This window comes from Periplaneta americana, chromosome 8, assembly GCF_040183065.1.
Source record: "Periplaneta americana isolate PAMFEO1 chromosome 8, P.americana_PAMFEO1_priV1, whole genome shotgun sequence".
In the NCBI taxonomy this organism is placed as follows: domain Eukaryota; kingdom Metazoa; phylum Arthropoda; class Insecta; order Blattodea; family Blattidae; genus Periplaneta; species Periplaneta americana.
Window position 1 is genome coordinate 116530001 of NC_091124.1, and position 27723 is coordinate 116557723.

Here is a 27723-nt window from a genome sequence, read left to right on the forward strand (position 1 = left end):
TGTAAATATAAACCATAAATAGTGTGAATGCAAATTATTCGAAGGGAAGTCTTACAACAACAATCTGTTATGGATATTTAATCATGAATATAAACTTGCATTTTTAAACTGGTGAAAATGAGCTCATTCGTTTACAAATATCATTTGATCCTACCTGGCTTCCGAATTATTTCTGATTATAAACAAGTCTAATAATACATTTGCAAAATTTTTGCTTTATTTTCAATATGTTACGTAATGGCTGAGGTTAATTTAGTTTTAAAAAGTACCGTACTTAATTTGTTAGATATGTTTTTAAGTCCTGATATATTTTTCTGACTGAATTTTCAATTGAAGACATAATTCTCTAAATAATTATTCTTAAAAATGTGAAACATTCTTTGTTCTGTTATGGTCATAACATTAATTTTGCAAAGCAATTCCTAGATTTTTTTAGTTTAGGTTTTCAATGGAGATATAATTACGTAAATAAAATTCAATTATTTCTCAGATACAAAGGAGTTCGGGAATGTAATGTCTAGGGACCTTCAAATTTCTTGAATAAAATCGCCTAAATTTCTTGAGAGACAAAGGTAAAAATTCTTGAGTAAAATAATTGAATTCTGGGTGAAAAAGGAAAATTCTTGGGTTCTGTAATCATCTATACCGAATTAAAACAGCTCAGTATGACAACAGGCACTGTTTACAGTTTTATTAGTATGCGAGGATAAAAATAAATAATAGCTTCCCACGCAACTCACTTATTGCAGAAGTTGCATAGCATTATGTTATCTCCGGACCTCTTCATTCCATCTTGGGAGAATTGTTTGATCCATTCATCTCAACTGAGTTTTGGCGGTATAATGAATGTTTCTCAAACGAATGTACTACGTCAATCTTCTCCTTATACTGCTGGAAATCAAGTGGAGTGCGAGGAGATATGGAGATAATGGGCACATGAGGCGAGATTTAGCTTTGTGCGTTCGGGTATTCTCGTATATTTTCGTTACACCATCATGGAAATAGTGCTCCCATTCATGGATATCGTCGTTACATCACCAAGGAAACTGTCAATGCTAATTTTCTTGGGTCAGCATGGCATTTTATCCATAATGGTATGATACTTTGTTTATAGTGTGAACATATTTGTTTTGGTAACATATTTGTTTTGAACATATTTCTTTGGTACTATGTTAATAAATAACTCAATGTAGGGGGAAAAAAAAAAGATTGGGGGAGGGGGGGGATAAACGGTTTTAATTTACGATTTTTCGCCAGATGCTATTAAATTTCTCGAGTAAAAGTAGAAATTCACTGATAGAGGTAAATTAAAAAAATATATATATCGAAATACACGTAAATATGTTACAAATTACCTAAAAGCACGTTTCTCATCATTTTGCAATGTTTTTAAATTTTTGTAATTTTTTGTGAGTCTCGAAATTTCAATGTCATTTGTTACTTTGTTATGTAACAAACAAAATATAAAAAATCTGTTACAGCCAGTTTTGAATAAATATCATCATTCTTTTTGTAACCAAAATACTATCAGTTACCTACAAAGTGTGAATGAGTTTCATGTGAATCATTATCGGTTGAATTAACCAGTTTACTGACTGTGATCGAAATCCGTCCAAGAGTTTAGGAGAACTTGTTGAAACTGGACACATGGCATGCCAGAAAACCATTTTTTCAGTATCAGGATTGTTGAAAATGTATTTTCCTTTGAACATGTAGAAATAGAGACTTTTTTGCATAATTACAACATTTTCACTTTATTCTTTGTGTCACAAAGAAGTAAAAATTATATTTTAAAAAATTCGGATTACTCTAAATTCGCTCTAACGATTTTCTTCTTCAATATTTTGATCTCATACGAAGAATAACTTAACTTAAAGCCACCAGTGTAGCTCAGTCGGCTAAGGTGCTTGTCTGCCGATCCAGAGTTTCGCTTGGGCACGGGTTCGATTCCCGCTTGGGCTGATTACCTGGTTGGTTTTTCCCGAAGTTTTCCTCAACCATAAGGCAAATGTCAGGTAATCTATGGCGAATCCTCGGCCTCAACTCGCCTAAAACCATCTCGCTATCACCAATTCCATCGACGCTAAATGACCTCATAGTTGATACAGCATCGTTAAATAAGTAAGTAAAAAAATAATAGCTTAACTTAATAATTATTCACCATTTCTGATACAATAAAGTATTATATTGGTTTCGGTAATGAAACAGTGTCTTCAAAAATGATGTAAGTAAGACTAAAAAGCATCACGTATTTTAACAAGAATAATAATAATAGTAACAAAAATAATAACAAAGTAACAATATAATTATCCTACAATATTACAGTAGGAACTTGCTTGCTTACTTGTGGCTTTTAAGGAATCCGCAGGTTCATTGCCGCCCTCACGTAAGCCTGCCATCGGTCCTTATCCTGAACAAGATTAATCCAGTCTCTACAATCATATCTCACCTCTCTCAAATCCATTTTAATATTATCCTGCCATCTATGTCTCGGCCTCTCAAAAGATCTTTTTTCCCTCCAGCCTCCCAACTAACATTCTATATGCATTTCTGGATTCGCCCATATGTGCTACATGCCCTGCCCATCTCAAACGTCTGGATTTAATGCTCCTAATTATATCTGGTGAAGAATACAATGCGTGCAGTTCTGTGTTGTGTAACTTTCCCCATTCTCCTGTAACTTCATCCCTCTTAGTCGCAAATATTTTTCTAAGCACCTTATTCTCAAACATCCTTAACCTCTGTTCCTCTCTCAAAATGAGAGTCCAAGTTTCACAACCATACAGAATAACCAGTAGTATACTGTAACTGTTTTATAAATTCTGACTTTCAGCTTTTTGAGAGCAGACTGGATGACAAAAGCTTCTCAACCGAATAATAACAGTCATTTCCCATATTTATTCTGTGTTTAATTTCCTCCCGAGTTTCATTTATATATTTTGTTAATGTTGCTTCAAGATATTTGAATTTTTCCACCTCTTCAAAGGATAAATTTCCAATTTTTATATTTCCATTTCGTACAATATTGTAGTCATGAGACAACAGTCTGGTTACAATAAGACCCAGATAACAATTACAAAACGAAGCAAAAAATAACAAAAAAAGTAATAATAAAATAAAACTAGGCGTCCAAATATTTTAGAGGAAGAATCCCTAGGGCATTCTTGAATTACAGACCAGGCGGAGATCACATGAACGTTCCATGAAGAGTTGGCAAGAAAACTTTTATAATAATAATAATAATAATAATAATAATAGTTTTATTTTCCCTGGCAGAGTTAAGGCCATCAGGCCTTCTCTTCCACTCAACCAGGATCAAATCACATACAGAAAAATACATACCGGTATACAAATATTAACTTAAAAATAATAGTAAACATAATTAAGTAAAAAAGAGAGATTGAATACATACACACAATCCGTATTAACTTTAAAATAACCATAATATTTCTTTTGGGACTATATAATATGTATGTATGTATGTATGTATGTATGTATGTATGTATGTATGTATGTATGTATGTATGTATGTATGTATGTATGTATGTATGTTTAGTTAACAGTTCGAAGTCCGGTTGGAATCTCATGAGTGACGTTAATAAAGCATCACTCATAAGGCAACTAAGCCAGGAGTTAATGGCTAGGACAACTAGTTCCTTTCCCTCTCCATTGCATGCATCTCTGACTAGCAACATTTTGGGACTGTAACCTATCATAATGTTGATGTATTATTATTATTATTATTATTATTATTATTATTATTATTATTATTATCATTATTATTATTATTGTTATTATTATTATTATTATTATTAGTAGTAGTAGTAGTAGTAGTAGTAGTAGTAGTGGTAGTGGTAGTGGTAGTGGTAGTGGTAGTGGTAGTGGTAGTGGTAGTGGTGGTAGTGGTAGTGGGCCTATTATTATTATTATTATTATTATTATTATTATTATTATTATTATTATTATTATTTATTATTATTATTATTATTTATTATTACTATTTGCTGATTGACAGGGTTCAGTTGCTGTACAGGGAACATATAATGAACTGCAAGCATCTGGCCTTGATTTTGCTAAACTTCTGAGCAGTGAACCAGATGATGACTCTTTGGAAGATGACCCACCCTTACAGAAGATGTTACGGCAAATGTCTATTGCAGTAAGTATTGTAGAAATTTGCACACGGACATGATTACAGATAAAATTGATACTGTTACATTATTATGTAAGTTACATTTGAAAGCTATGGTCAATTTTAATAGCGATTGGTGTTGCACAGGTAATAGGCCAAGTTGCCTACTAATCTGTAGCTGTGCTCGGGCATTGGTACGGTTCTGTTTAACCCCTCAGCTGTAAAATAAATGTCAGGTAATTCCATGGCGAATCTTCGATTCATCTTGCTATACCAATCCATTGATTCTGTGTAACACAGTAGTTGTGTCGTTAAATAACATACTTAAAAAAAATCAAATAATCATTATGCATGTAACAACTCATAGATCACTTTGATGCTTTTAACTTAGTTGATTCGTATGTTTGAAAAAGGAACGAAGTCAAATTTTGGCTTCTTCCTTTTGTAACCCAATCAATTAAAACTGGAAAGCCTGAACAAAGGATAGTGAAAAGAATTACATCTGGGCTCAGAGGAACATTTGCATGCCTGCATCAGTTAGCTAGTGAAGAAACATAAGTCTTAGAGTTAATTCCTGTTCCTTCTGGACTCATGTCTTGAGGTCACGACTTGTTAGTGATAAAATGGTCGAACATGATTACCAGTAGCCTACTCCAGGATCTGTTTTTTGAAAATTTAAATTGCGGGTTGTATTACCACAATAGAATGGTGTGTAGTATATGCGAGAAAATGTAAATCAAGTTGAAAAGTGCCCATTTGTGTGAATCAGTAAAGAGAGGAGATCGACGTGAATTGTCTATTTATGAAGTGGTTTTGTTTCTTGAAACATTGAATGAAAAAAAAAGTCCTAATGTAAAAAAGATGCAACAAATCTTGCTTTTGATTACCTATATGCATGACGTCATTAATTTACTGGTACAAGAAATTTATTTTTTGAGTGACAGCTTCGGGTTAATGTATTTTGCTTTCTTGATCTTCAAAGTGACAGTTCTGTGATGTAGTGTGTCTTGAACAGGTGGAGTAACGAAGTTTGTTATTCCTTAAAGAATTAAAGCTACTGGTATGTACCTATAGAGGAATTTGTGACTGATGAAGTATAGAGCCTGCATCTTTTATCTGATGGTTGCCCAGGTCAAATAAGGACAATCAAATGATTAAATTTTGCTTTTATATCGGTGCATTAGGAAGAGTCATTAATACTAAGCATTATTTTCCTGAGAGGATACACTTTTCCCTACCCTGTAATAAAAATGAAAAGGACAGGTCGGATGTTCTATAGTAATTATTATGTAAAGTAATGATTAATGAATACATAACATTTATAATTGTGGACTTCACAGATCTTATTCTTGATTTCGATTAATGGTGGCGAGCATTGTTAATGAAAGTTAAGGAAGAGTGTTCGCCTTGAGAAAAAGATATTTTTTCTCTCTTGGTGTTTAAGCAATTCACATATACAGTATAATTATAGTCTTCGTGTTATTGAAGGAGGCTTCCTGCATTAATGGGTTGAGCACACGTTTCAGCTTGAAGATGGTACCGGTAACTTGAGAAATTATTATATGAAACAACTGACAGTGGTATATCCAGAACAAATGGTTCCTATAAATTCAAAGTAAATGAATAAATGAGTGAGGAAGTGAGTGAATGAATGAATGAATGAATGAATTAATTAATTGATTAAATAATAAACAAATAAATGAAAAGAGAGGCCTGAAGTAGTTACTAAATACCTATAGGCCTTTCTTTCTTTCTTTCTTTCTTTCTTTCTTTCTTTCTTTAATCTTACCTTTTTAGTCAGACTTCACACCACTGCGGGTATGTGCAGGAGATTCATCTGATCATACACTAGAAATCTCACAAATATGTGAGATGCATTATGCATAAATATCTATATCATGGATGAAAATGCTAAAGAATCAGTCAGTAAATCTGTTGATTGTAAAGGTTTTGCCTTCTCACTTCAACCATGTTTTTCTGTCCTCTGCTATTCTTTAAATCCTTTATAGTTATTGCAAACAATCGTTAAATGTTCACGGCACAAGAAGAGGAAGAAGAAAAAGAAGATAATTGCATTTCATTGTACTGATATATTTTCTTCTTGGTCTTTCTCTATTTTTCTTTCTTACGAAGCATTTTCCTCTCCAATATTCTGTATTAACTAAACATGTGTTATGTCTGATTGTATGGCCTTACTTACAAATGGCTTTCAGAGAACCCGGAGGTTCATTGCCACCCTCACATAAACCTGCCATCAGTCCCTATCCAGTCCCAACCATCATATCCCACCTCTCTCAAATCCATTTTAATATTATTCTCCCATCTACGTTTCAGCCTCCCCAAAGGTTTTTTTTTCCCCTCAGGTCTTCCAACTTAGACTCTGTATGCATTTTTGGATTCACACATACGTGCTACATGCTCTGCCCATCTCAAACGTCTGGATTTAATATTACTAATAAAATTATGTTAGGTGAAGAATACAATGCATGCAGTTCTGTGTTGTGTAACTTTCTTTGTTCTCCTGTAACGTCATTCCTCTTAGCCCCAAATATTTTCCTAAGCACCTTATTCTCAAACACCCTTAACCTCTTTTCCTCTCTCAAAGTGAGAGTCCAAGTTTCAGAACCATACAGAACAACCGGTAATATAACTGTTTTACAAATTCTAACTTTCAGTTTCTGATTGTATGGCCAGTGGTTTTATTTTATTTTTCTCTAATTTCCTCATTAATGTTATATTTTCATTTATCCTCTTTGAAGCTTCAATATTTTACACTTTATCTCTACAGCTGATTTTTATCATTCTGTGTCTGCTCCACATTTCTGCGCTTCTTAACTATTCTTTTCTTGATTTCCAATTTGCAAACTTTCTCTTTCATATTATAATAATACTAGGGCATTCGAAAAGTAATGGCAACATAGTTAATATTTCACACTAAATTTATTTAGGTTACTTTTGACATTATATAATTCAAATATAATCTCGTACCATGTCAACAATACGTTGTCAAAACCTTAGAAGATGGCGGACTCCATCTGCAGCATCATTTCTGGATATCTCTGTCACTGATCGAACTAAAGCTCTTTGAATGCCAACTTTTGATTGAAAGAGAATACCTCACTTCCACCCATCTTGCAATGGTTCAGTATGGCACGACTTCTCTCCCACAAGCTGATTGTAATGCTGTAAAGCACTGGGTTGCATTTTTTCCTCTTGCAACTTGTATTTTTATTAATCATTTTTGTTCATACCTACTGAATATTTTTAAGACAATATTACTTAATACAAATCAGAAACAGCCCCTGTATTCACAAAATATGGTTACTTAAAGACTTTTAATATTCCATATTTATGCAACAATTGCTCTTCTATTACGTACTAAAAAATTCCGATGCTAACCACTAGGAGCGCTGATTTACAGTATTGTTACCATTACTTATTGAATTCTCTGGTATACACAGATGCACTATGATGGTAAATGTTTTCCTTACTTGGATGTTTATGTGGTAGCAGGTCAGTAGTTTTTTGTTAATGAAGACTTACTTACTTATGGCTTTTAAGGGCCCTGGAGATTTATTGCTGCCCTCACATAAGCCTGCCATGAATCCCTATTCTGAGCAAGATTAATCCAGTCTCTACCATCATATCCCACCTCCCTCAAATCCATTTTAATATTCTCCCATCTATGTCTTGGTCTCCCCAAAGGTCTTATTCCCTCCGGCCTCCCAACTAACACTCTATAAGCATTTCTGGATTCGCCCATACATGCTACATGCCCTGCCCATCTCAAACGTCTGGATTTAATGCTCCTAATTATGTCAGGTGAAGAATACAATACATGCAGTTCTTTGTTATGTAACTTTCTCCATTCTCCTGTAACTTCATCCCTCTTAGCTCTAAATATTTTCCTAAACACCTTATTCTTATATACCCTTAATCTCTGTTCCTCTCTCAAAGTAAGAGTACAAGTTTCACAACCATACAGAACAACCGGTAATATAACTGTTTTATAAATTCTAACTTTCAGCTTTGTTAAAAAAGACTTGTTTAGCTAAAATCAAAGTGCTAGTGCGGACATAATTCCAAATACTACGTTTACATGTCTGGTGAGAGATCAGGAGTAGAGTAGGTCTACATTGGATTTTCATATAACACTCCAGTAATATCATTTACGTTTTAAAAAAGGCTTGAAGTCAATGTCTTAAAATGAAATACTGTATCTGTTGAAATGGATATAACATTAGTTAGCTATAAGTGAAAAATATAATGCAAAAACATCAGTAGTGCTAAATAATAATTATTTTTTAGTTTTTTTTTCTTTGTTTAAAAATTCGATATACAGAAAAGAAAAAACTAATCCTGAAATTTAAAAAAATATTATCTAAATTACGGATAGTTATACTTTCATGAGCTTAATGAGCCTGTTAACCTCGTTTCCTCCTACCTCATTATACAATAAAATAATCACAGTTGTACAAAGAGGATTATGTAAGTGGAACAGGTTTTCAGTTTCCTAAATAGTTAGAAGTATTGACTTGATTCGTTTCTCAAACATAAAATTAAAATTACAGTATCCATTAGGAAAATTTTCACTTCACTTCAGTTGGTCAGTCCATTTGTTGGAATGGAATGGAATTTCAGGAGGGGGCACTATGACTTAGCACTGCGACCTTTTAGGATCTATTGCGCTAACCCTCAAGCTAGGCACATTCCCAAACCCACACCGGCTGACTACACTAAGGTTCGCTGCATACCCAGGTTTTGAGCATGCCACTCCACTCGTCCCTAGGCCAGCTGTCGTCAGCTGACGTTCAGGGAATGATGACGAAATGGAGAAATGTTGACGGAATAATGTAGATGCCTAATATGTGAAAATGGGAAGACTCCGAGCAAAACTCCAACTGCTACTTTGTCCGCTACAAGTGTCACTATGGATTTTTCAATGAAAAATTCCAGGCCTGATGGACTCGAACCTGGGCCGCAGTGGTGATATTCAAAAAGTTTAACAACCAGTTCTGTCATGTGTAGGCCTACCTATATTAAACATATACATTATATGTCCATGGTAATTGCAAATATTATCTAGAAATAATTTAACAGCTGGTTCGTCCAAACTGGTGCGAACTGGCCGAGTATCACCACTGGGACCACTTATGTGACAGACTGAAGGTCTGACCACTTGGCCACCGCAGAGGACGGTCCATTGGTGTTGTATTTTCTTTTTCATTAATTTTTATATTTATTAAAAATTGACTTATACATTTATTTATTTATAAAATTATGAATTTGTATGTTCCCTTATGCATTCATTCATAGTGTGATCCACTCGTTTATTCATTAAATTTATTTTATCTATTGACCTAGTTATTTATCAGTTTATTTAATCGTTTGTTTATTACATCCATCTGAAAGCATATCAAAGAATCTAGAGTTTGATACTTGGGAAATAATGAGACTTCTGATGGAATGAAAGAGTTGTGTGTCCGATTTTCTCTGAGTAGTTGAAATTTTCTTTTCACTATCACTATACCTCATTGGCTTTTATGGCTCTGTAATTTTCATAACTATTATGTAGGGGTTGAGATAATTTTAATGCACTTACAATGTTACACGTGAAGTTATTATGGGTTACTTCATTGTATGTTTTTGAGTTGGGTTTATGATATGGTGTTCATAATTGCTGTTCACTGGATGTATTTTTCGTTTTGTCTAAAGAAATATAATACAGTGGAACTTTTCTTCATGAATGCCTCTCAATAATAGACATCTCTCAATAACATACACTTCGAAATTCTCCTGCAGAATTACATGCGCTTTTATGGGAAAATACTTTTCCAGTAGCTGATTTCCTTTATAACGGACACGGACAGCTATATAAACATAATTTTTATTTTAAAAATTTCTCAATAGCAGATATGTAATGTACTAAAAACATCACCAGTGATATGGTAAACCGATTCGTACCCTGTTAGGTATTGGAACAATATTATGTTTCTTGTGTAACTCATAGCTTCTTGTCACACACTTTTCTTATTCTGGCGACAATAGTCCTTTGTAGAGATTCTCCCACCTTCCCTTACAAATTGGACTGCAGTAGAACAGTGAAGAAGGTGAAATATATTTTTAAGGAAAGGTGATACTGGTACCCAAGGACTTAAACTTGCTTCTTGGTGCAATTTTCATAGCATCATATTCATGAATGTATGAATGTCATTTAAGTTTTATCTTGTACAAAGCAGTTTGTTTTTTCACACATTCAGAATTTAAATATATACACATTCCACCCTACCCATTATCTCCTAACTTAGTTGTCTCGTTAGTGATGCCATATTGGTGTCACTTATGAGATTAAAACCTATCTTCGGACAGTTGACTAACAACAACACATTCTGAAATGTACACGTGATATAATTATTTTATAAGATACCATTCTCGTATAGATACATAAAAAGTCGATAAAATCTGTTCTTACTGAAAGAAATAATGTAATTTTGCTTTCATTGTTATGTTCCTAGAGTGTGAGTTCTACAGATGAGAAACAGCCTGAGCCCAAGGAGGTGGCTGAGATGAGGACAGTAGGATCAGTGAGTGCAAAGGTGTACAACACATATCTGCGGGCTGGTGGCAACTATTGTGTCTTGCTGACGTTGATCTTGCTTTTCGTTTTAAGTCAAGTTCTGGCAAGTGGCTGCGATTACTGGATCACTTACTGGTGAGTTTGAATCTAATAGAGAGGAGGGAGTTTTGCACAGCTTGCATCGAGGTGTAAGGAATTCTTGGTGGACACTCGTTTTGAACATCTGCGACTTTGAATCAAAACGATTTTGGGCTTAACAACTGTTAAAATAATATTTAGATCAGTAGAATGAACAGAGGTGAGAATGTTAAGATTGTTGGTAGGTTATAAGGGAATAGGTTAAAAAAATTAATACATTAGGAAGGAACTGAATATATTTAAGTTACATGAAAAAGTAAAGATTACCAGAAAGCGCTGGCCTTCTATGCCCAAGGTTGCGGGTTCGATCCCGGGCCAGGTCGATGGCATTTAAGTGTGCTTAAATGGGACAGGCTCATGTCAGTAGATTCACTGGCATGTAAAAGAACTCCTGCGGGACAAAATTCCGGCACATCCGGCGACGCTGATATAACCTCTGCAGTTGCGAGCATCGTTAAATAAAACATAACAAACATAACCAGAACATATTCGAAGAATGGACGACCACCAGACTCAAAGCAGGAATTAAAATACAAACCAACAGGGAAGAGACTAAAAGGACGTTCACCAGACAGAAGGAGAGATCAATTTTCTCAATTTGAGATCGGAACAGGCCAAGAGGCCTAAGAAGAGGTGGTGGTGGGGGCGGCGTTGTCTGTCACTGAAGTGAATCCTACCTGTGCACGTGCACATGTGCATAACCATGATGACATATTTGTCACTCCACCTACATCCATGTGATATCTGGTCGAGATTTTAAAAGCATTCTGGTTTCTTGGTGCATTCAGTTTTCCTAGAAATTTCTCGCTTTTATAGCATCAAATCAACATCAAACTTTTCACGAACACGTTTTCATCATTATTAATATCGACTTGTCTATATACAATGATTTCTCCTAAGCTATTTGATAGATTTTGTTCATATTCAGTAGCTATGACTCGAGCCATCCAAAAATGATACCCAAGAAATGTAACTGTTTTTACCAAGAAAGTTATGGTAATTCATCCTTATTTGAAAAGAAATGGTGATTACTTTACATCAGCTGCAACTACCTTCTTTTTTGTGATTTGTTTCTTACGTAAAATAAAGAGAGAAATGTTATAGACAGTAGATTTTTCAGAAACATTTTCTTCTTCTTCTTCTTCCAAAAGAAATTAATTATTATTTATATGGTTATGTTCTCAGTCGATCCCATGCTGTAGTACTGTGGTTTAAGGCATCATAGTGGACTTACGTTCCAGATGAGCGCCGGTTTGAGTCCTCAGGGGGATTTGTTGTTGCTTTTCAATGTCCGCTTTTGGGATAATCTAACCCATGGGAATTTTCCCATCAAATTTCGGCCAATGTACAAGATCGATGCTCATGTAGCCTTGTGATGAATTTGGGAAGTTACAAAAGATAGCGAAATCTGGTTTCAGAACCAATTATACACGTTGGCTACACGTTACTCCCATCCTGGTTAAATGATCGTTCACCTATGCTGAGCCAGACTTACTCCTTCATGGCTTTTTTATTATTATTTTTATTCCATTTTTTTCATTTATAGTCACTGTAACTGCTATGGTCATATCGTGACTTTAAAATGCATGTGATGTCATTTTGTCTGAAGTTTTGCGTTCTCTCTAACCTGAAGACATTTCACGTCCCAACCTGGGATGTTCTCTTATCATCATGACATCTATGGCGCTGACTGCACACTTACCATCCCTGACCGAAATGCCGAGGTGCTCTCTCACCAACACGACATCTGTCATATTGGCTGGACACTTAAACCCTGACCGAACTGCTGAGGTGCTCTCTCACCAACACGACATCTGTCACGTTGGCTGGACACTTAAGCCCTGACCGAACTGCCAACGTGCTCTCTCACCAACACGACATCTGTCACGTTGGCTGGACACTTAAGCCCTGACCGAACTGCCAACGTGCTCTCTCACCAACACGACATCTGTCACGTTGGCTGGACACTTAAACCCTGACCGAACTACCGAGGTGCTCTCTCACCAATATTGACATCTGTCACGTTGGCTGAACACTTAAATCCTGACCGAACTGCCGAGGTGATCTCTCACCAACACGACATTTGTCACGTTGGCTGGACACTTTAAACCTGACCGAACTGCCGAGGTGCTTTCTCACCAACACGACATCTGTCACGTTGGCTGGACACTTAAACCCTGACCGAACTGCCGAGGTGATCTCTCACCAACACGACATCTGTCACGTTGGCTGGACACTTAAACCCTGACCGAACTGCCGAGGTGCTTTCTCACCAACACGACATCTGTCACGTTGGCTGGACACTTAAACCCTGACCGAACTGCCGAGGTGCTCTCTCACCAACATGACATCTGTCACGTTGGGTGGACACTTAAACCCTGACCGAACTGCCGAGGTGATCTCTCACCAACACGACATCTGTCACATTGGCTGGACACTTAAACCCTGACCGAACTGCCGAGGTGCTTTCCCACCAACACGACATCTGTCACGTTGGCTGGACACTTAAACCCTGACCGAACTGCCGAGGTGCTCTCTCACCAACACGACATCTATCACGTTGGCTGGACACTTAAACCCTGACCGAACTGCCGAGGTGCTCTCTCACCAATATTGACATCTGTCACGTTGGCTGGACACTTAAACCCTGACCGAACTGTCGAGGTGATCTCTCACCAACACGACATCTGTCATGTTGGCTGGACACTTAAACCCTGACCGAACTGCCGAGGTTCTCTCTCACCAACACGACATCTGTCACGTTGGCTGAACACTTAAATCCTGACCGAACTGCCGAGGTTCTCTCTCACCAACACGACATCTGTCACGTTGGCTGGACACTTAAACCCTGACCGAACTGCCGAGGTGCTCTCTCACCAACACGACATCTGTCACGCTGGCTGGACACTTAAACCCTGACCGAACTGCCGAGGTGATCTCTCACCAACACGACATCTGTCACATTGGCTGGACACTTAAACCCTGACCAGACTGCCGAGGTGCTCTGTCACCAACACGACATCTGTCACGTTGGCTGGACACTTAAACCCTGACCGAACTGCCGAGGTGCTCTCTCACCAACACGACATCTGTCACGTTGGCTGGACACTTAAACCCTGACCGAACTGCCGAGGTGATCTCTCACCAACACGACATGTCACATTGGCTGGACACTTAAACTCTTACCAGACTGCCGAGGTGCTTTCTCACCAACACGACATCTGTCACGTTGGCTGAACACTTAAACCCTGACCGAACTGCCGAGGTGCTCTCTCACCAACACGACATCTGTCACGTTGGCTGGACACTTAAACCCTGACCGAACTGCCGAGGTGCTCTCTCACCAACACGACATCTGTCACGTTGGCTGGAGACTTAAACCCTGACCGAACTGCCGAGGTGATCTCTCACCAACACGACATGTCACATTGGCTTGGACACTTAAACTCTTACCAGTCTGCCGAGGTTCTTTCTCACCAACACGACATCTGTCACGTTGGGTGGACACTTAAACCCTGACCGAACTGCCGAGGTGCTTTCTCACCAACACGACATCTGTCACGTTGGCTGGACACTTAAACCCTGATCGAACTACCGAGGTGATCTCTCACCAACACGACATCTGTCACGTTGGCTGGACACTGAAACCCTGACCGAACTGCCGAGGTGCTCTCTCACCAACACGACATCTGTCACGTTGGCTGGACACTTAAACCCTGACCGAACTGCCGAGGTGCTCTCTCACCAACACGACATCTGTCATGTTGGCTGGACACTTTAACCCTGACCGAACTGCCGAGGTGCTCTCTCACCAACACGACATCTGTCACGTTGGCTGGACACTTAAATCCTGACCGAACTGCCGAGGTGATCTCTCACCAACACGACATTTTTCACGTTGGCTGGACACTTAAACCCTGACCGAACTGCCGAGGTGCTTTCTCACCAACACATCTGTCACGTTGGCTGGACACTTAAACCCTGACCGAACTTCCGAGGTGCTTTCTCACCAACACGACATCTGTCACGTTGGCTGGACACTTAAACCCTGACCGAACTGCCGAGGTGCTTTCTCACCAACACGACATCTGTCATGTTGGCAGGACACTTAAACCCTGACCGAACTGCCGAGGTGCTCTCTCACCAACATGACATCTGTCACGTTGGCTGGACACTTAAACCCTGACCGAACTGCCGAGGTGATCTCTCACCAACACGACATCTGTCACATTGGCTGGACACTTAAACCCTGACCAGACTGCCGAGGTGCTTTCTCACCAACACGACATCTGTCACGTTGGCTAGACACTTAAACCCTGATCGAACTGCCGAGGTGATCTCTCACCAACACGACATCTGTCACGTTGGCTGGACACTTAAACCCTGACCGAACTGCCGAGGTGCTCTCTCACCAACACGACATCTGTCACGTTGGCTGGACACTTAAACCCTGACCGAACTGCCGAGGTGCTCTCTCACCAACACGACATCTGTCACGTTGGCTGGACACTGAAACCCTGACCGAACTGCCGAGGTGCTCTCTCACCAACACGACATCTGTCACGTTGGCTGGACACTTAAACCGTGACCGAACTGCCGAGGTGCTCTCTCACCAACACGACATCTGTCATGTTGGCTGGACACTTTAACCGTGACCGAACTGCCGAGGTGCTCTCTCACCAACACGACATCTGTCACGTTGGCTGGACACTTAAACTCTTACCAGACTGCCGAGGTGCTCTCTCACCAACACGACATTTGTCATGTTGGCTGGACACTTAAACCCTGACCGAACTGCCGAGGTGATCTCACACCAACACGACATCTGTCATGTTGGCTGGACACTTAAACTCTGACCGAACTGCCGAGGTGATCTCTCACCAACACGACATCTGTCATGTTGGCTGGACACTTAAACCCTGACCGAACTGCCGAGGTGATCTCTCACCAACACGACATCTGTCACGTTGGCTGAACACTTAAATCCTGACCGAACTGCCGAGGTTCTCTCTCACCAACACGACATCTGTCATGTTGGCTGGACACTTAAACCCTGACCGAACTGCCGAGGTGCTCTCTCACCAACACGACATCTGTCACGCTGGCTGGACACTTAAACCCTGACCGAACTGCCGAGGTGATCTCTCACCAACACGACATGTGTCACGTTGGCTGGACACTTAAACCCTGACCGAACTGCCGAGGTGATCTCTCATCAACACGACATCTGTCACATTGGCTGGACACTTAAACCCTGACCAGACTGCCGAGGTGCTCTGTCACCAACACGACATCTGTCACGTTGGCTGAACACTTAAACCCTGACTGAACTTTTGAGGTGATTTCACCAACACATCATGTGTCAGGTTGGCTGGTCACTTAAACCCTAACCATACTGTCGAGGTGCTCTGTCACCAACACAACATCTGTCACATTGGCTGGACACTTAAATCCTGACCGAACTGCCGAGGTGCTCTCTCACCAACATGAAATCTATTGCATATAGTATCTCCATGTAAGATAGTAGAAAAAAGCAAATTTAAAATAAAACAACAGTTGAACTAAAGATAAGTAAATTATGTTTATCATATTAGTTTAAATGTTTCTTTGCTTTTTGAAAAAGTACCAATGTTGCTCCTTAACACAACAATTTTAGCTCTTGAAATTAAACATTTGTTTGTATTAAGAACCAATTTATGAATCTATTCATCAATGTCTATTGCATTTGAAGTATGTTTTAAGAAAGACAATGTGTTGCTGTTACCTAAAGGCAACTAAACGGACAGTTGAACTAAAGATAAGTAAATTATGTTTATCATATTAGTTTAAATGTTTCTTTGCTTTATGAAAAAGTACCAATGTTGCTCCTTAACACAACAATTTTAGCTCTTGAAATTAAGCATTTGTTTGTATTAAGAACCAATTTATGAATCTATTCATCAATGTCTATTGCATTTGAAGTATGTTTTAAGAAAGACAATGTGTTGGTGTTACCTAAAGGTAACAGCAACACATTGTCACGTTGGCTAGTTTTTTGTTGCTCTTGTTGGTTGTTGTTATTTTTTTTTTGTTGTTGTTCATTGTTGTTTATGTTTTTTGGTGTTTCTTTTTTGATGGCTGGAATTTGGTTTCACACCATTAGTCCTCTTGCTTCACACTAGAGTCCTGCTAGATCTTTTCCCTTTTTCCTGCAGTCATCTTCAGTGTAACTTGTTTGAAGCTACATCCTCTCCACACAGGGAGCACCTTGTTCCTGAGACTATTCCCATTCTTTGAAGATGTTCATTTCAGCTGTCATGCCTTATTTCCAATCTGAAAAGTGCTGCCTCAGGGCTTCGTGGAAGGTGTTTGATCTTTTCAGCATATTCATCTATGGCTTCATATTTCCTATTTAAAAGATTCATCCTATTCTGCTCTTCTCTGTAGTATGACTTTTATTTTACTTCCTGTAGCTATCTTTTTTTAGTAAATTTTTTTTTTTTTTGCTGTTGTCGGTAGAATTTTAGCACCTTGTTTAGCTAACGTGTCTGTTCATTTCCAAAAAGCACCATGCAAGAAGGGATCCATTGCAGTATGATCAAAATTTTGTACATGCATATGATTTCTTGGATGGCTTTTGAGGTGGTTTGATCGTATCTGGTTATTGCTTGTGTTGCTAATATTGAATCCACGCGTATTACTATTTTTCTTCTTATATCAGGTCTGTAAGAATATTCTGCAATGTGGTTGCTATTGCTTTCAGTTCTGCTTCGAAATTTGTTATTCCCCGACGAAGTGGAATATACTGATAGAAGATTTCGCTGTAAATTCCAGCTCCAGCTCCTTTTTCAATGTTACTCAGGGAACTATTTTATATATTCGTATCCATTCGTCTGATGCATCCCTGATATTTATTGTTTGTAAGGATAGCTGTAGTATTTTAGGTGGGAAATCGGTTGATTTGTGTATATATTGCATCAATGATAATTCAGATTTTATATTATTGTAGTCTAATGGATTTGTGGAAGGAGCAGTGTGTAAGATTTTTCGTGTTATTGTATGAGAAAGTAATTTATTTACTTTATCCATTCTTCCATATTTTCCGCCTTCCTCTTAGTCTCCACATAGATCCATGTATCTTAATGTTGTCTCCCAATTTGATTTCTTCTTTTTCCCGAACTTTTCTCCCATTCACCATTCCTTCCAGTGCATCTTCAGCAGGGAGTTTCTTCTTAGTCAGTGATCCAGGCAATTCCTTTTTCTCTTCCTGATCAGTTTCAGCATTATTGTTTCTTCACCCACTCTTTCTAGCACAGTTTAATTTCTTGTTCTGTCTGTCCATTTTACACGCTCCATTCTTCTCTATATCCATATTTCAAATGCTTCAAGTCACTTCTCTTCACTTCCTCATAATTTCCATGTTTCTGACCCATAACAATGCCACACTCCACACAAAGCACTTCACTAGTCTCCTCCTTAGTTATTTTTCCAGAGGTCAGTAGAAGATGCTTCTTTTTCTATGAAAAGCTTTCTTTGCCGTTGCTGTCCTCCTCTTGACTTCCTTACAGCAGCTCATATTACTACTTATATTATAGTACACTCAAAGTATTTAAGTTCCTCTTGTTCTTCTGCTTCATTTCGAATTCGCACATTGGGTCATTCCATAGTGACACACGTAACATTTTTTAAGTACCTAACTATGATCTTCACAGGATATTTAATTAAATACTTAGTAATTCATGAAAAAGATATTACTGTCTTTTAACATAAGTATTCCTAAATATAAACAAAAATTCTTAATGAAAATGAATAATTAATAGTGCAAAAAATATTAAATATTGTATGTTGTGACACACGAACATTTTCTTGCCACTAGATTTATTACCAAAATGGAAAATGTTCATATTATTGTGCCAAATGACATAAATGCATTCAGTTGTTTTCCAAACAATTGAGACACTTGTGTAGTACAAGTAACTGCTAAATCACGAACTTTAAAAAAAATTAACAGTGCCAGTAAGAAACAAAATATTGCAAATGTGTTGTGACACACGAACATGACACATGAACATTTCTGTCATGTTGGTTACTAATTGTTTTAAATGCACTATAAATACATCACTTCTTGTGGAAGACTTATACACTATGCCTACAGTTCTTATTATTCAAAACAACACTATATTACACTAAAATACACTTTTAAATTTAAAATATCCACGGTTGTTTACAACCATATGTGGTGATATTTCCTGTGTAATGTCATGTGATGAATATACCAATATGTCAACCATTTGTAGGACTTCCCTTCCTTAGACACCACAGACACTTTAAATTCTTCACCACCGCAAGATTTTGTAACTTCATATGCAGCCTATATTTGACGTCTTTTTTTTACTTGGTCACTTCACGACACTGTATCAACCACTAGGTTATTTAGTGTCAATGGGATTGGTGATAGCAAAATGGTATTTGGCGAGATGAGGCCGAGAATTCGCCATAGATTACCTGACATTCGCCTTATGGTTGGAGAAAACCTCGGAAAAACCCAACCAAGTAATCAGCCCAACTTAAATTCTTGAAAATACTATCACAAAAATGTTCAAAATGTATTAATATTTATATCAATAGAAAAACTAATATAGATTTAAAAGGGCTAACTTTTAGAATTACTAAATGATACCTAGGGTAAATTAATTAATGTTATTAAATAAAACGATTTTAAATTAATATCAGAAATTTAGTACATACCTAATGTACAAATAATTACTGGTTTATTTATACACAGGCCTAGTATGGTGGCTACCTGTTTACGATATAAATTGTACTGCATAAGCTTGTTTTTAATATGAAATAAATTAACATAAACCAATTTTTTAAGTTTTTAATTCAAGGAATTAAAAAATAATAAATATTTTATACGAACTTTAGGCATAAATTGTATTGTGCTAATTTTAGGCCTACACACTATATTTTTACAACAGTTGTTGTTTAGTCTGTCCAAAGACAGGTGTGAACCTCGCAAGTGATACCAAGAAGGCACCACTTATGAGGCAACTAGGCCAGGAGATAATGGGATAGCGTGGCCAGTTCCTTTCCCCCTTATAACAGTGTTATGGAACACATATTTTCAAGAGTGTTTAACTTACAGTTTATGTACATTGAAAAAAAAAACGCACAGGTGCGTGTGCACGCATACACAATTACCGGTATCTAAATCAACAATAAGTATTTGAAATTCCACTGCTAATTATGTTTAGACGTAAAGACTTCCAATAACAACAAAATTTGTAACTGGATTTTAGGATAAACTTTAGTGACACACGAACATAACATTTTTGTTTGTGTGTCACAGTCATTGTGTTACGTGTGTCATGTGTTTTTCTTGTAGAATACGTACATAAATCAAAATATTGTCCATATAAGAAGTTGATTGTTATATGATGTTTCTCACTTTTACATTTATGAAACATGAAAAAATTAAACGGTTTTGAAGAAATATAAACAAATGTCCATTTGAGCGTGACACACGAACTCTCAACCTTTCCTTGTAATAATTTCAATCAAAGCACGAAATAATCATTGTATTACGGTTTTTATGCATTGTAATTATTAACAAAGGTCCGCACTTCATTATTAATTGCATTTAACATACAGAAGTAATGATTTATTTGCCTTAAATGTGCATTCAAATATGTGATTTCTAGTAGATAATTTCGCGCTCTTAAACCACAGACTTCTTGGCGCTTTTTCTCCCACATACGCGTTGTTACATAATGAGTGTTATCAGATTAAAAAAATTCGGATCATAACGAAAAAAATGACATATAACAAGCATAGATTCATGAGATTTTTATTTTTCGTGAAAATGTCGCATTTTCATGGATTGACCCCATTTACCTTCTTTATTTTCCTTCCAATGATCATGGTCTTCGTCTTGTTTCGTTTATATTTTTATCTTCATCCCATACTTCTCAAAGCTGTCATTTAGCTTCAGTAACATACCCCTTAGTATCACCACAGCTTCTGCTAACAATGCCATATCATCAACAAATCTTATGCATTTTATTCTTCCTCCCACTATCACCCTTCCCATGTTCTGAAAACAGTTCTTCACTAAATCCTCCAAGTAGATGTTGAACAGGATAGGTGATAAAGGGTCTTCTTCCTCTCCCTATTCCACTTCCCTCTGGCATTTCTCCTCCTATCCTGAATTTGTCTTATTGTTTCATGTAAAGATTACTTAATAGCCCCTCTCTGTCCAATACACACACATTTTCTTCGGTATCCCCATCAGTTTATTCTAGTTCACATTGTCAAAAGCCTTTCCTAGGTACACAAATACTACATACACTTCTTTATTTTTCTTTAGGTATCTTTCGCTGATTGTTTGCAACAGTCCAATTGCACTCTCATTCCTGAAGCCAACAGTTCTTTCCCAACTATCCTTTGAACTTAGAATATAAACTGTTGATTCAGTATTCACAGGAGAATCTTTGCCAAGTGTGATAACAGGCTGAAAGTCCTGAACTCGTTACATTTCTTGACATTATTTTTCTTCGACATTGGCAGCAATGCTATCTCCGTGAAATATTCAGGTCATTCTCCTTTCTCGTATATTTCGTTACGTAATGATACAATTTCCTTCTTATCTTCACCAAAGCATTTTCTAATCCATTAAGGATTCAGTGAACTTTGTTGTTTTCCCATTCTTTATTTCTCTAAGCACTAGCTCAACTTCCTTCCTTAGAATAGAAAATACTTTTTCGTATTCTGAAACAGCAGCTTCATCTTCTATAGCTAAGATATCTCTGTCTTATATAGCTGTTCTATATATTTCGTCCTTCTGGTCAGTATTTCTTTTTTGTCTTCTATTTCATTGTCGATTTCGTCTTCTATCACCCACATGGATTTTCTGTTACTCATAATCATATCATCTTCCCAGCTTCCCTAAAATAAAATGAAAAAATAAATAAATAAAAAACTCAGTAAAATGGTTTGTGCCAACTGTTACGATTCCTGTGGATGTAGTATATACAGGGTGGAATTAATATAAATGTGCGAATTTAATAGCTTATTCCTTGGATCGAGTACAACAAAAAATTGTAATACCGTATTAGTTCCAAATGAATACTTTTCAGAGAGAAAAAATGTCCAATTTAACGCTGTTTTACTCGATAAGTACTAGCTGTGCAATTCTAATTTTTATTCTTATTAGAGAAACTGATGAGGAGTGATTTATCCCTTTGTAGTTTTTAAATGAAGGATGGTTTTCTTGCAAATTAAATAAAAAGATGAACATGTATAATTATTTCCTGCCATTAAAAAGTCTGGCAACCCTATTGCATTGGCTGAAATGCTGTTACTGAGGCTGAGTGCATGTGTGTATTCTTATGCAAGTCAGCGATGTACTGTTGCCAAACTACACACTGTTAGGTTGATGCATAAGTTTGTACTGTTTTTGTTCATCACAACATTGTGTTATTAAGAGACATTAGGAAACTGTTTATCATTTGTTATTTGGAGTATTGTGCTTGTAAATATGCTTTGAATTTTGCGGATTTGAAGAACGTTTGTGCTATTTGTGGACTGAAGAAGATCAATCAAGTCAAGTGGAAAACACTTCCAACATATTCTTCTGTTTGAGTTCAGTAGAGGAACAAAGATAGTGGAGGCAGCTCGAAGCATTTGTGCTGTATACAGGGAGAATGCCATTGGAGAAAGCACTGAAAGAAAATGGTTGTCATTTCAACACACAATACCCCATACAAAAGTTAGTGCCCAATCGCAGAAGATGATATTATGCGTCTGGTAGAATAAAGAAGGTGTCGTGTACTATGAACTGCTGACATTTATTGCCAACAACTCATACGCCTTACGGCCACAATGGAAGAAAAACGATCAGGTGGGCTATATCAAGTGATTCTGCAATAAGATAATGCACATTCCCATCTTGCTAACATGAGGAATGGAGCTATCCAGGAGCTTGGTTGGGGGATGATTCGACATCTTCCATTTCTTTCTCAGATTTCCAACTTTTCCTTACTCTATCCAACAATATTCACGGGAACTCCTTTGATAACGAAGATGTTTTACAAACTTGGCTTGACAACTTCTTTAACTCCAAACCAGCACATTTACTCACTCATACACAGAATTGCCAGAGAGTCATAGATAATGAAGGAGAATATATTACCAATTGATTTTTATTTTCTAGTCATCTCAAATAAAAACTTCTGTCGCATCGAAAAAACTCTACGAACTTTTACATCAACCCAATAATTAATCATGCACTTAATTACAAAACATGTAATAGGTTTTTTATTTATTTTAATGTAACCCATTCTTTTGGTACCTTCAATCTGCACATTTAATCACTTTCACCCTGTAGATACAGCAAGAAGCAACTGATTTGTCCGATAAGAGAAACAAACATTTTGAAACAGACAACAAAAACAGAAGAGCCACTCTTGCTTATATCTTAGTTGCTCAGTTGGTAGATCAAACTGTTTGTAACTATGGAACATAAAGTAAGCTTAACCCAGATAAGACTGAATTATTTTTGTTAAAAAATATGATTTTTTTGTATGAATTATTTAATTGTAATTGATATAACATAGCAAAGCTGTTTTTAAATTTTTTTTGATAGTATCCGAGATTTTCAGTGTCCTATATATAGGACATCAGTCATATCCCCATACAAAAACATTATATGACATTAGTCGTCTTAGCACTAAGATATATAAATTGTATAGCTTAACAATACATCAAATTAACACAAAATTATAATATCACTCACACACAATAAGATTATTGTAATTTTCGAGAATGTTTATGGTGTGTGGTAATTGATAGAACATTTTACATGTACACCAACATCACACATCATACATATTGTTGTCTTTGTGTGACACTGTCTGCATCGAGTTTGTTTTTCTTGAGATACCACAAAATGATTACTTCCATCAAATCTTGAATCTTTTTGTGTTTGCGTAGGTTTCCGCGGCTGGTGTATATGGTCTCTGAATAAACTTCGGGGCTTATACTGCGTTATCTTGGTGTTGGTGGCTGACGTTTCGACAGCTATAGCTTTACACTCAACAGATTCAGTCCACGCCATCGAATTCGACAGTATCAAGATAATAGATAAAGAAGACAACTTATACAGAAGATTGGTCAAAGAAGCCATCCACATCAAACTACACCCGAACAACATTAACAAGGATGGATGGGTTACAACTCAGCAATTCATGGGGAAGTCTATTCCAAGATCATACTTAGGAACGAGGAACCAGTTCTCCACATGTATTCTAATGCCAGGCGTTTGACAATAAAGTCATTTGACCTCTTGCATTCCAATATTTTTCAAAGATATTATCATGGCCAGCCACTGAAGCACAGATTTTGAGGTGTTCCGAATCCATTTCTTGGTTTGAGTTGCACAATGGGCAGTTAGGGGACTGATATATTCCAATTCTATGCAGGTGTTTGGCCAAACAATCATGGCCTGTTGCCAATCTAAATGCAGCTACAGACGATTTGCGTGGTAAATCGGGAATTAACTGTGGATTTTGATGCAGAGAGTTCCAGTTTTTAGTATGAATACTCCCCTCCATACAGACCTCAACCGGATTGGACAACGAAGAACCAATCAGATGCCAGAAGGAGAACCTACGACCTATCACCGAAAGTCCTCCCCCCATTGAGACTTCTATATATATACACGCTCGCACACTATTTCTTTATCCAATTTGCTCAGCTCTGAAGATGACCACAACATGACAGTCGAAACATCAGCCACCAATACCAAGACAACGCGGTATAAGGCCCGAATCTTTTTGCTCAGTCTACCGCAGTGGTTGTCAGCACTCACTGAAATGGGTAAAGAGTAAGTGCAGCAGGAATATTTAGAGAGCATACCTGCCAGCAGCCACAAATGCACACTGGTGCTGTAAGAGTCCTGCGGGTAAGAGACACTAGTCCGAGAGTGCAGTGAGTTGACGACTGCTGGTCTACCACTTGACTGTACATGTCGAGCAGTGGATTCGAGAACAGATAAGACAAGACGTTTGCGAAATGCAAAATGATCGAGTTTTTCGTTGGAGTTTATCTTGTATAGCTGCCATGCATTTTGTTCTGCTACGTCAATGCAGACTAAAGTACCATTTCTTGCCTCTAATAGATGTTTTGTACAGATTGATGTTTTGGTCCACCCATATTTTTGTTATACTGATATTTGATATTGGGCTATTTCACTGATATTTTCTTCTTAAAATTTCTAGAATATCTTGAAACTGTGTGCACTGGGTTCACGGAAATTGAATTGGAAGCAATAGTTACAATGCTGTTATCATTCTATTTTGCGACAACAATGTTCTCAGTCTTTTCTACTTTATACTCATATGTTACAGTGCTGTTTTCTTCATTTTCTTTGATTCCTGCAAAGAACACTATGATGTACGCATTTCTCTAGTTGTTTCAGTACCCTCCCTATATGCCCCTTCTACGTAACTCTGAAAGTGGTGGTACTGAAGTGAAAAGGTTATCAGGAATAAGTGATGGAATAATGCACCCAGGTTTGTCACTATATCCGAATATTGAAGAATCACACTAGCATCCAAACCTAGATTCTTGTTCTCTCCTGAGACACTAGTTGCAGATCCTTGGTATGGATCTGTCCACAATATGTGTCAATATTTAGTAGCCCCAGTCCATATTTTATATCCATACTATTTTATATTCTTTCCCCAGATGAATTGTTTGCATCCATGTTTCCCGAAATAAGGTATCATTGCTTCATCTACAGAATGATTTTCCTCATGGGGAGCATATTCCTGAAAGCGTTTGTTCAGATGATCAAATAAGAGCTGTACCTTAGTAAATTTAACAGCTGCATCAATTTCATCATTATTGCATGCGTGAAAATTAGTTATTATAAAATTTGAATCTATCGCCAGACACTGCATTTGCAACTAGTGGGTTATGGGTATCCAAGCTGTTTTCTCAATACATTTGGCACCTAGGTAGATCTGCTTATCCACTAAGTAGCAGTATTGAGATAAATATTTTCATTTCACTATTGGTAACATCAATGAAATTCTTCTGTGCTGCATATTGGTTAGTAAATTTAACCAGCATATCAATATCATCATCAAATAATTGTGATGGAGAAAAGTTTGTTGAGGCCCGAGTTTAGTGGGAAAAATATAGTATTTCCCTGCTGTATGTCAACTTCTTCCCAATTGAAATTTATTATTCTTTCCTCTTCATCTGTATATCGGTTGCTGAATCACTAGTATTTCTACTGCCATTCTCACCATCGCCTTTACTATGTTCATCATCACCATTATGACTTTCGTCATCATAATCATCCATTCCCTCTACTTGTGTGTTGAGGGTTACTTCCGTCTCAGCTCGCAACTGATTACCAAGCATATTGCCAATTATAGGTTTATTTTCATCACCAGAATCCTCATCAGTTACGTTACCACACACATTTTTTGGTGATAAAATGGTGATGGAAATGTTATTGCACTTAGGTATAGCAACTTGGTCGTCCTGAAACATTTGTACGTCTTCATTTAGTGGAAACCCCCTATAATAATATGAGTACAATCAGTCTCACGAAATGTCCCCTCTTATGACTGACGTACTACTTGTAGTATGCCTAACTTTACCATGATATGGCGCAACACTAAAACAAAAATTGAATCTAATTATGAATTATTATATACGAAGTACATCATACGAGTATGCCCTATCAATATCAAAAGCATTATACCTATAGCATGTGATATATACTGACTTCGAGAACAACATGTTCTGCTCCACAGCCATGACTCACACAAATATGTTCACAACAATGACTGTGACAGACTGAACATAAGAAAAAAATTGGAGGCAATTTATAACACATAAGGATTATGGTATCATGATTGCAGACTATGAAAATCTTACACAACAATGTTAAAAAAATAAAATGTCCGGTGTCCTATATATAGGACGTCAGTCGGGTTAAGTCTGTCAATTCGAAACTTGGGAAAATAAATTATTTTATTTTACTTATATGTAATATAAGAAAAGTTCAGAATTGCTATTTGTGCACTGCTCACCAAGCACACTCTGAATGTAATTATGCTCCTGGAAGTTATTGCTCCACCACTATTGGTCTGTCACTGGGGAAACATTATTGAGTTCTCTTCTAGTTGTTAAGTAGTAATACTGACACATGCTGCTACATCGAATTGCTAGAGTAATGTCTTCAAGGAAGGACATTTCGAAGAAATTGTGTAGGAATTCATTGTAATTGCTTCACTTCTCTTCTTTTCTTTTGTGGGCTCTTCCACTCTTCAGCGGTTGCCCTGAATTCCCTTCCGCCATCCTTCTCGATCCCGCCAATCCTCCTCCTGCATATGTCGGTCCTTCATCATTTGCATGACACCGGCTTTCCATGTTTTTCTTGGTCTTGCACGCTTCCTCCTTCCCCGAGGTGACCATTCCAGAATAATCTTTGGCCATCTTCCTTCTTTCATCCTTTTTACGTGGCCATACCATTGAAGAGTTCGTTTTTCGATTCTTTCAATTACCGACTCTTCCATCGCCATCATTTGCCTCACATCCTCATTCCTTCTCCTTTCCAATCTGGATACTCTAGCAGCTCTTCTTATTCCCTCCATCTCCGTCGCTTGTATCTTACACTTCTGACGTTCAACAAGTGCCCATCCCTCTGCCCCGTATGTTAGTATAGATTCAACTATAGATTGTAGAATTATTTTCTTCATTTGTTTGGAAATGGATCTACTCCACAGTACCCCATTCAGCATCTTTATTGCCCTTCTTGCCTGTTGCACTCTGTGATCTACATCTGCTTCACAGCTCCCAGACTCTTGGATAATAGACC

The 27723-nt window shown here is 37.3% G+C and overlaps 1 protein-coding gene across 4 annotated transcripts in view; it reads left to right on the top strand.

Annotated features, from left to right (window-relative positions):
• LOC138704977 (probable multidrug resistance-associated protein lethal(2)03659) overlaps positions 1-27723 on the top strand; it is a 456593-nt gene that overhangs the window by 347269 nt on the left and 81601 nt on the right. For all 4 annotated transcript variants that reach the window (XM_069833477.1, XM_069833479.1, XM_069833478.1 and 1 more), the window contains 2 exons: positions 4016-4159; positions 10648-10844. In XM_069833477.1, the coding sequence (XP_069689578.1) occupies positions 4016-4159; positions 10648-10844 (341 nt within the window). The remainder of the gene's footprint in view (positions 1-4015; positions 4160-10647; positions 10845-27723) is intronic.